At 46.1% G+C, this 8,855-nt stretch overlaps 1 protein-coding gene across 1 annotated transcript in view; it reads left to right on the top strand.

Moving 5' to 3' along the window:
* Positions 1–8,855, top strand: part of FAM83D (family with sequence similarity 83, member D) — a 35,009-nt gene that overhangs the window by 18,829 nt on the left and 7,325 nt on the right. Inside the window, exon 4 of the mRNA XM_011975022.1 lies at positions 5,489–5,656. Coding sequence (XP_011830412.1) covers positions 5,489–5,656 — 168 coding nt within the window. The remainder of the gene's footprint in view (positions 1–5,488; positions 5,657–8,855) is intronic.

Genomic DNA, 8,855 nt, shown 5'->3' with positions numbered 1-8,855 from the left:
AGCACTTTGGGAGGCCGAGACGGGCGGATCACGAGGTCAGGAGATCGAGACCATCCTGGCTAACATGGTGAAACCCTGTCTCTACTAAAAAAATACAAAAAACTAGCCGGGAGAGGTGGTGGGCGCCTGTAGTCCCAGCTACACGGGAGGCTGAGGCAGGAGAATGGTGCAAACTCGGGAGGCGGAGCTTGCAATGAGCTGAGATCCGGCCACTGCGCTCCAGCCTGGGCGACAGAGCGAGACTCCGTCTCAAAAAAAAAAAAAAAAAAAAAGGCAAGCAGAAAAGAGTTTAGTTCTACTTGGCAAGTAACATAAACAGGGTCTGTGACCTTCCCAGAGACCAAGAAGGCCATCATGATGTCTGCTGTTCAACTACATAGGTTCCCAAGTCCCTTGGTACACATCAGGAGGGGATAGGTAGAAGGACTGAGAGAGATAGGCTTGAGATTTGTCACCTGAGATGATGTGCACAGGTGCAGTTGCTCCAGATATGGCTGGAGAAGTGCAGGAACAGTGGGATGCTGCATTAGGCCGGCCATTAGGCCCCTGACTAGCTGAATGCGTCCTCCTCACATCTCCTGTTGTAACTGACTTGCACTGAGTTGCAAATTGCAAATGGGTGTTGATCCTGGAAGGGACTCTTGAAAGTCACCACTCTCATGACTTTCTAGCCCTTAGAGAGTGGGTGGGCTCCACACAGCACAGACTGGGAGAGTGCCATGACTGTGGGCACTTGATGTGCAAGGGCTGCCTGCCTTCCAGACATGCCTTTGTCCTTCGCACATTATGCCTCCAGGAGTGGGAGCAGTGGCCAATTTCCACATCAGTATTCAAGTCCAGGTGTATTTCTGGGCCCACAGGATGCAGCATGAGCACTGGACACCTAGGAGATGCATCCTGGCTTGGAAAGCAGGACTCGGCCGGTTAGTGGATGAGTCCAGGTCATTGCTCAGCTCAGTGAACAGAGTGTCCCTTCAGTCTAGCCCCAGGTCTAATTCAGCTACGCAGGAATTGGTTGCATGAGGGCTGGGACATAGGAATAGGGGGATGGGGATGGGGATTTGAAGGAAGACCTCCCTACTGATTGCTTCTACAGTAGGACTGTGGACTTTTCCTCTGTAAAAGACAAGTACTTTTGACTGGGCATGGTGGCTCATGCCTGGAATCTCTGCACTTTGGAAGGCCAAGGTAGGTGGATCATTAAGCTCAGAAGTTGGAGACCATCCTGGGTAACATGGTGAGATTCTATGTCTACAAAAATTAGCCAGGTGTGGTGGCATGTGCCTGTAGTCGCAGCTACTTGGAAGGCTGATGCGGGAGGATTGCTTGTGCTTCGGAGGGGGAGGTTGCAGTGAGCCGAGATCACACCACTGCACTCCCTCCTGGGCGATGGGGTGAAACTTCGTTTCCAAAAACAAAAAATAGATGAATACTTTTAAGAGTCCTGCTTTAGTAAGAAAGGAGTGGGTGCTGGGTGTAGGGGGAGTCAGGGAAAGAAAAACCTCCATCAACTCTACACACCCTGAGGATGTTAAGGACTAGTGTTCAAATCCAACACACAGGAAAGGGTGAGGCTTTAAAACCAACCGGTGGAACAAATAGCAAATTAGGTATTTACTCACCATATAACAAAGGTGTTGCACAATTGTTTTGTTAAGTGGTGAATCAAAATTCAGCTTGGTGGTGCCTTGTGCTGTGGGCCCCTGGGCGCATGCCTCTGCCTCCAGCAGGTCTCTAATCCAGCAGCTGGGCTGGGTTTTTCTGGTCTTTGTTTCCAGAAGCACTGAGGGTACGTGTCCATTGGCCCATCACACTCTGTTACCCCTGGCTTGTCTCCTGTCTCATTAGACTGCGTTCTCGAGGACAGGGATTGACACTAGATCCTCAGTGCTCAACACCTGCCTGCCTCGATTGGGTCCACCCTGAAGATTTGAAAGAAGAGTGGGAAATCAGAGAGGCAAGCAGGTGTGTGCGTTTTCCTCTTTAGCTTTCTCCCGTGAGCACTACTCTCATTCTTACACCTGCATATTCCAGACCTCTTTCTGAAGGTTTTACTGCCACCTCAAAATTCATTTCGAAGCCCACCCCTCGCTCTTGCTTCTTGTCTTGTGTTTCCTGTTTCCTTGTATCTGAATATCCCTCTCCCTGTCATCCTCAGCCCATGTCGCCCACTGCTGGGCTCTCCCATGGCTTCCTTCCCTCTTCTGCAACCTCATTGCTTCTTGCCTGCCACTGATTTTCCTTCTTCCCTCTTCTGCAACCCTCATTGCTTCTGCCATGTCACTGATTTTTCTTCATTTGGTCTCTAGTCCTCCTAAACATTTATTGAAGTTGCTTAACCTAAAGAATATCCACGTGACTGACGTGTTATAGGTCCTGTGTTGGAGGAGGTGGGGCCAGACTCTGACCTATACCAGTCTCTTCTGGCATCAGTTTCTCCCATCCTGTTGGATTCTTCACTTTGAACTCATTACTCTTATACAGGCAATGTGGAGAAGTTTGAAACTGATTCCTCGGTTGGCATTCGGGGCCTTCTGTGATCTTGCTCATTCATCCATCTTTTCCAGTCATGTCCCGTGACTCCCTTTCATACATGCTGTACGTTCCAGCTAGACTGGTACATACCCCGTCATTCCCTACCTCTTCCTTTGTCATCATATGGCTTTCCGTGGGAATGCCTTCTCCTCCCTTCACTTCTCCCATGCCCTTGTCCAAGTGTCCTTGTGATTCAGCTCAAATGCCATCTCCTCCAGGAAGCCTTCCCTGCTCTTATCTGGTAAGCATTTGAGTACCTATAGTGCCTATAGTCCACCACTGGAGGAGACACCTTGTTTTTGTTTTGTTTTGTTTTGTTTTATTTTGTTTTTTGAGATGGAGTCTTGCTCTGTTGCCCAGGCTGGAGTGCAATGGTGCGATCTCGGCTCACTGCAACCTTCACTTCCTGGGTTCAAGTGATTCTTGTACCTCAGCCTTCCTAGTAGCTGGGATGACAGGTGCATGACACCATGCTCAGCTAACTTTTTGTATTTTTAGTAGAGACAGGGTTTTACCATGTTGGCCAGGATGGTCTTAAACTCCTGACCTCAGGTAATCCACCCACCTTGGCCTCCCGAAGCACTGGGATTATAGGCATGAGCCACCATGCCCAGCCCCCTTAGTTTAATTGCTTAGGCTATATATATCATTTTGCCTCTCTGCATCCTGTGTCCTCTCCTTGAGGTAAGTTGGGTCTATGTCAGATTCCTCATAGCCATCTTTCTGCCTAGTGCAGTGTGCAGCCCACGGTGGGCTCTGAGGAGGTCTTGGCTGCATAATAGCACCCGTTTCCTGCCTTGCCCTCCTGTGCTAAGCCCTTTCCATGCTTTGTTTCACTTAATCCTCACAGTAGCCCTTTGACCCAGATGCTATTAATTGTATCCTCCTGAGGAGGAAACTGAGGCTCAGAGAGATTAAGCCACTTGCCCAAGGTCACAAAGCTGGTAGGTGGTAGAGCTGGGTTCTATGCCCAGACCTTTTGTCTTTAATCCCTGCTGTATGACCCGAATGAGTAGGATGAATAGGACTGTCAAAATAGGATGTGTAAAGCCAGTGGAGGATATAAACTTCAGAGGATGCCATGAGTTCAGAAAGAACGTTTCTCGTTTTTTAAATCACTGTGTTCAGTGGGTTTCAGCCTTGCTCTTTACCAAGAATAGCCCACAGCTTACAGCATCATTAAAAGGGGTGGGGAGGGAAAGGCAGCAGGAGAGTAACTGGTCTTCTCGACCCCCTCACAGCAGTGACTTCCCAGGAACTGGCATTTCAAGGTCTCACATCCTAGTAGACCACGCCCTGGAGTGTTGGAGAAAGACAGCCAAATTGCCTTTTTGTCTCTTCATTCCTTCTTTAGTTCCCCAAATCCTTAAGGAGTAATGACTGTCATGTACTGTCCTGAGTCCTCTGGGACCACAGAAATGAATCAATCCCATTCAAGAGCCTTTGCTGCAGTAGGAGTGAAACCCATAAATGAATAATCCTAACTTTCAGAAAAAGAGTTAATGTGATTCTGAGAGACAGGCTTTTACTGTTGAAATGGGGAGGAAGGAGAAACCCATATAGCTCCAGACTAGAGAAGAGCTCCCAAGCCTTGGTTTCCTTAGTTAACACCCCCGGCTTCTGACTCAGTTTGTCAGGACCTGTTTCTAAGCCTGGATGTTTGGACACCCCCACTGCCTTGCCAGGAGTTTGCTGAGGACCTTGGTTTTAAGCCTGCAAAGGGTGTGATTAGAGGCATTGTGGCTGGAGCAGCCTGTCTTTAAAAGAGCGAGGAAAGCTGAGCAGTGTCTCCCGGTGTTGAACTGTCTGGACAGCTCCAGCTCGGGACTGGTAAAGTGAATAAATGAGCAGATACTAAGGGATCCTTTGTACCTTGTACTTTATGTAACATAGTCATTTAATTCTCGATACAACCCTATGTTGCAGCTAAGGAAACAGACATTTGAAACAGCTGTAATTTGCCCAAGAATGCGTGGCTAAAAGGTGGCTCTTAATTGTAGTCTGATGCTAGGTGTGGAAAATCACTTGGGAGGCATGAATGGAGCCACGTTGTTGGGGAGAAGAAAGGCCTACTCTGAGCTTAAGGGCAGAATCCTTAGGAAATATTTCCCTGTTCTTTGCTATGGGCTTGCACTGTGGACAATAGCAAAGAACTGCAGAGAGAGCCTTTTACTGAGGAGAGGCTGGTGCGGTGGAAGCCATTTGGTTAGAACCTGCCCAACAGACAGCTGATCAGGCCTGGCTGGTGGAAAGAACAGAATGTTAACAAATGTGGTATGCAGTAGGAGGGAAGCAGAAGATGAGAGAATCCATGGGCCTGCTTTGGTTGCTTTCAAGTCATGAGTTGGTGGTGAATGGGGCAGGCCTTAAAAAAGTCAGAGATTAAGATTCAAAACCAGACAATAATTTAAAAAGTAGATTTCGAGAATGCTACCCCCCAGAAGGGCCCTCAGAGAGAATCTAAGGTTTTATTTACTTGTTTAACGGACAGCAAACTGAATCCTGGTGGGGAAATCTACAAGCCAAAGATAACAGTGTGTTACCCACAGAACCAGACAGCTTGCTGATCTGAATTAAGCCTGTAAGACAGGGGTTTAGTGGAGGAATAGAAGGTGAATGGAGCAGGTTCATAAGAGAGCAAGGCAGTGGATTGATGTGTATTTTTGAGAAACCTGCCAGCATGGACAGTTTAGTTGGGAGTGTTAGCTCCTAGTGACAGCATGGAGTGTTAGCTAGGCCAAGTCAAGATTTGTAGGATACGGGGCCCAGGTGTCTTTGGAGGTGCAAAAGAGTCTATGGTGAGGGGAGCACCAATACTGCAGAAGCAGGAGGGAAGGATAACTGTTGGATAGGGATCATTTCCCAGTTCTGAGTGGAGTCCAGAGTCCAGACAGCATGCTATAAGGTGGTGTCCTATAAGCTGACCATGTGCTCTTCCCCGTTTCACCTGTAGGTGATTGCAGTGGTAATGGACGTGTTCACAGACATCGACATCTTCAGAGACCTTCAAGAAATATGCAGGAAACAGGGAGTCGCTGTGTATATCCTTCTGGACCAGGCTCTCCTCTCTCAGTTCTTGGATATGTGCATGGATCTGAAAGTTCATCCTGAACAGGAAAAGGTTTGTGGTACACTATATCCAGTTTCACCACAGTCAACGAATGTGACTAAGCATCCATGATCTACAAGGTGGTTGGTGGCAGTATCCCTGTTTACAAGGAAGGGACTGAGGATGTGAGCAAAGTCATTTGCCTGGTCTTACAGAAAATGGACAGTACCTGTGACCTGGCAATTCTCCTAGGAGATGAAAATATAGGCCCCCACAAAAATTTGTGTATGAGTTTTATAGAAGCATTATTCATAAAGTCAAAGAGTGGAAACAATCCAATGCCCATCAACTGATAAATGGTTAAATGATATGTTGTCTATTTATACAATAGCATACTATTCAACCATAAAAAGGAATGAAGTGCTGATACGTGCTACAGCATGGATGAACCTGCAAACATGCTAAGTGAAGGAAGCCAGTCGCAAAAGACCACATATGATATTATTCCATTACGTCAGAATAGGGAAAGCTATAGAGATATCGATTAGTGGTTGCCTAGGGCTGGGGAGTTGGAGGGAAGGACGGGGTTATTGCTAACTGATGAGAATATCCTGAAATTGACTAACGGTGATGGTGGTTGCATATATCTGTGGATATACTAAAAACTACAAAATTTGTGTTAATTGTATGATCTGTGAATTAGATCTCAAGCTGTTGAAAGAAATGTTAGGATTTAAGACCTTGGCCTCTCCCCTGTACTGTCCTGCCTCTTAGAGCCTGGACCAGCTCCCTTGTTGAAGGCCCGAAGGCCACCCTGGAAGCTGCTGCTTTTGACAGTAGTTCCAGGAGGCTGCCCTTTTAATCATGGCAACCAGTATTTGTTGAGCTCCCACTCTGTATTTGGCACTGCTCCATGCTTTTTTTTTTCCTGAGACAGAGTCTTACTCTGTTGCCAAGGCTGGAGTGCAGCGGCACAATCTAGGCTCACTGCAATATCCCTCTCCCAGGTTCAAGCGATTATCCTGCCTCAGTCTCCCAAGTGGCTGGGATTACAGGTGTGCAACACCACACCTGGCTAATTTTTGTATTTTTAGTAGAGATAGGGTTTTGCCATGTTGTCCAAGCTGGTCTTGAACTCCTACCTCAGGTGATCTGCCTGCCTCGGCCTCCCAAAGTGCTGGGATCACAGGTATTAGGCCCCGCGCCCAGCCTGCTCTGTGCTTTTAACAGATGTTATGTAACTGAATCCTGGCAGCAGCCCTATCAGGTAAGTGGCATCTGTGTTTCAGATCAGGAAATAGTGACATAGAGAACCCAAGTGTCCACAACTGGGGTCTGCCTCCTCCTATGTCTGCCTCCAACCCCAGTGTCTGTAATCAGTATCACATGCTGCTGCTGTTCATTTCACATTATTGTAAAATTAGATTTTATGTCTATTTCTCTGATTCTGAAAATAGTCTAAGTGTTTCAGTGGAAGCCTATACAGCATAGCTAGCTTGGTCACTTTCATGGAAAGAAGCAAGAAAAATTGTCATATTTATTACAGATTTTTTTTTTGTTCTGTTTTGTTTTTTTGAGATGGAATTTCACACTTGTTGCCCAGGCTGGAGTGCAATGGCACGATCTCAGCTCACTGCAATCTCTGCCTCTCAGGTTCAAGCAATTCTTCTGCCTCAGCCTCCTGAGTAGCTGGGATTACAGGTGCTCGCCACCACCACCCAGCTAATTTTTTGTATTTTTAATAGAGACGGGGTTTCACCATGTTGGTCAGGCTGGTCTCGAACTCCTGACCTCAAGTGATCCACCCACCTCGGCCTCCCAAATTGCTAGGATTACAGGCGTGACCCACCACGCCCGGCCCAGAATTTGTTTTTTAAAAATTAAGCAACCCATCGCTTCTCAGCCTTTTGGCTAAGATCAAGTGTAAAAATTAAGCAACTTAACCTGTGAGCTTCAGAACTTTATTTGTTCATCACCTATCTGAGCATCTATTATGCACCGGGTACTAGATATAAAGCAGTCAGCAAAACGAATTTAGTCTTTGGTACTATAAGTTATTGCCTAAGAGACTCTAACTTACCACCTTGTTATTACCAAGCAATTTGATTTACAGAATTCAGATTCTCCCACAGAGTTCTTGTTGATTGCCTCATGATAAAGACACGATTGGGGTTTAGAGACCAATTGAGATGAGATAGCCATGTAACCCAACAGGTGGTTAGAAAATGAGGCCAGGTGAACCCAAGGCAGATACACTTTGGCATGGAAAAGAGCATTATCAGCTAGTCAGGTGAAGAAATTGAAGGTGTCAGTGTTTAATTTCAAGGCGCTCTTTCTATAATTAAAGCTGTGCGTTAGCAGAGAAATCACAGAATTTTTCTGGCCACAACTTTGATCAAGTGATTTTCTCTGATTTATCTACTAGACAGAAATCTATGAGCAGGTACCGGTTCAGGTGCCTACTGTTGGTTGCTGCCTTCATAGGTGTCCAGATCCTCTGTAGGGGGATTTAAGAAGGCCTATTTCTCTGGCTTCCCCAGTTTTTGTAGTCTTACTCCTTCCTGGGGAAGCACTGTCTTCTGGTTGCTTGTGTCTCCTGTGCCTGTCTGTGCTAGTGAATTTCTGCCCTTGCCGTATGGGGGCTGATTTCCCCATGCTTTGCCTCTGTAGCTGGTTCAGAATGTTGGGTTGTGCTGTCTGTAGGAACTTGGTCACACATTGATGTGCAGGCACTCATGAGTGCTTTGGCCACGATCACAGAGGCATGTACAACATGCAGATGTGTGTCAAAGGGAAAGATACACAAAACCACACCTAATCTGCCCATAATGGTATTTTTTATGCTTATTATATGTTGATCCTTTACAACTTGGCTCAGGGGTCATCACCTCCTCCAGGAAGCTCTCCTCCCACCAAGTCCAGGTGTATCTCTATGACATTCCCTAGTCATCTTTTTTTTTTTTTTTAATTTTTATTTTGAAATAATTTAAGATTTATAAAGAAGTTACAAAAATAATATAAGAAATTCCTGAATACTCTTAGCCCAAGTTCTCCACATGTTAACATCTTACAAACCTCAGTACAAATAACAAATTCAGGAAATAAAATTGATATCAATACTATCTAATTTACAGAGTTATACATTTCCTGGTCATTCCACTAATGCCCTTTTTCTGGTCCAGGATCCAATCCAGTCTAGGATCACACCTTACATTTAGTTGTCAAGTCTCCTGCATATCATTTAATCTGGAACTGTTTCTCCATCTTTCTT

This window comes from Mandrillus leucophaeus, unplaced genomic scaffold (genome assembly GCF_000951045.1).
Source record: "Mandrillus leucophaeus isolate KB7577 unplaced genomic scaffold, Mleu.le_1.0 Scaffold150, whole genome shotgun sequence".
Lineage (NCBI taxonomy): Eukaryota > Metazoa > Chordata > Mammalia > Primates > Cercopithecidae > Mandrillus > Mandrillus leucophaeus.
This window is presented reverse-complemented; position numbering and strand designations above follow the sequence as displayed.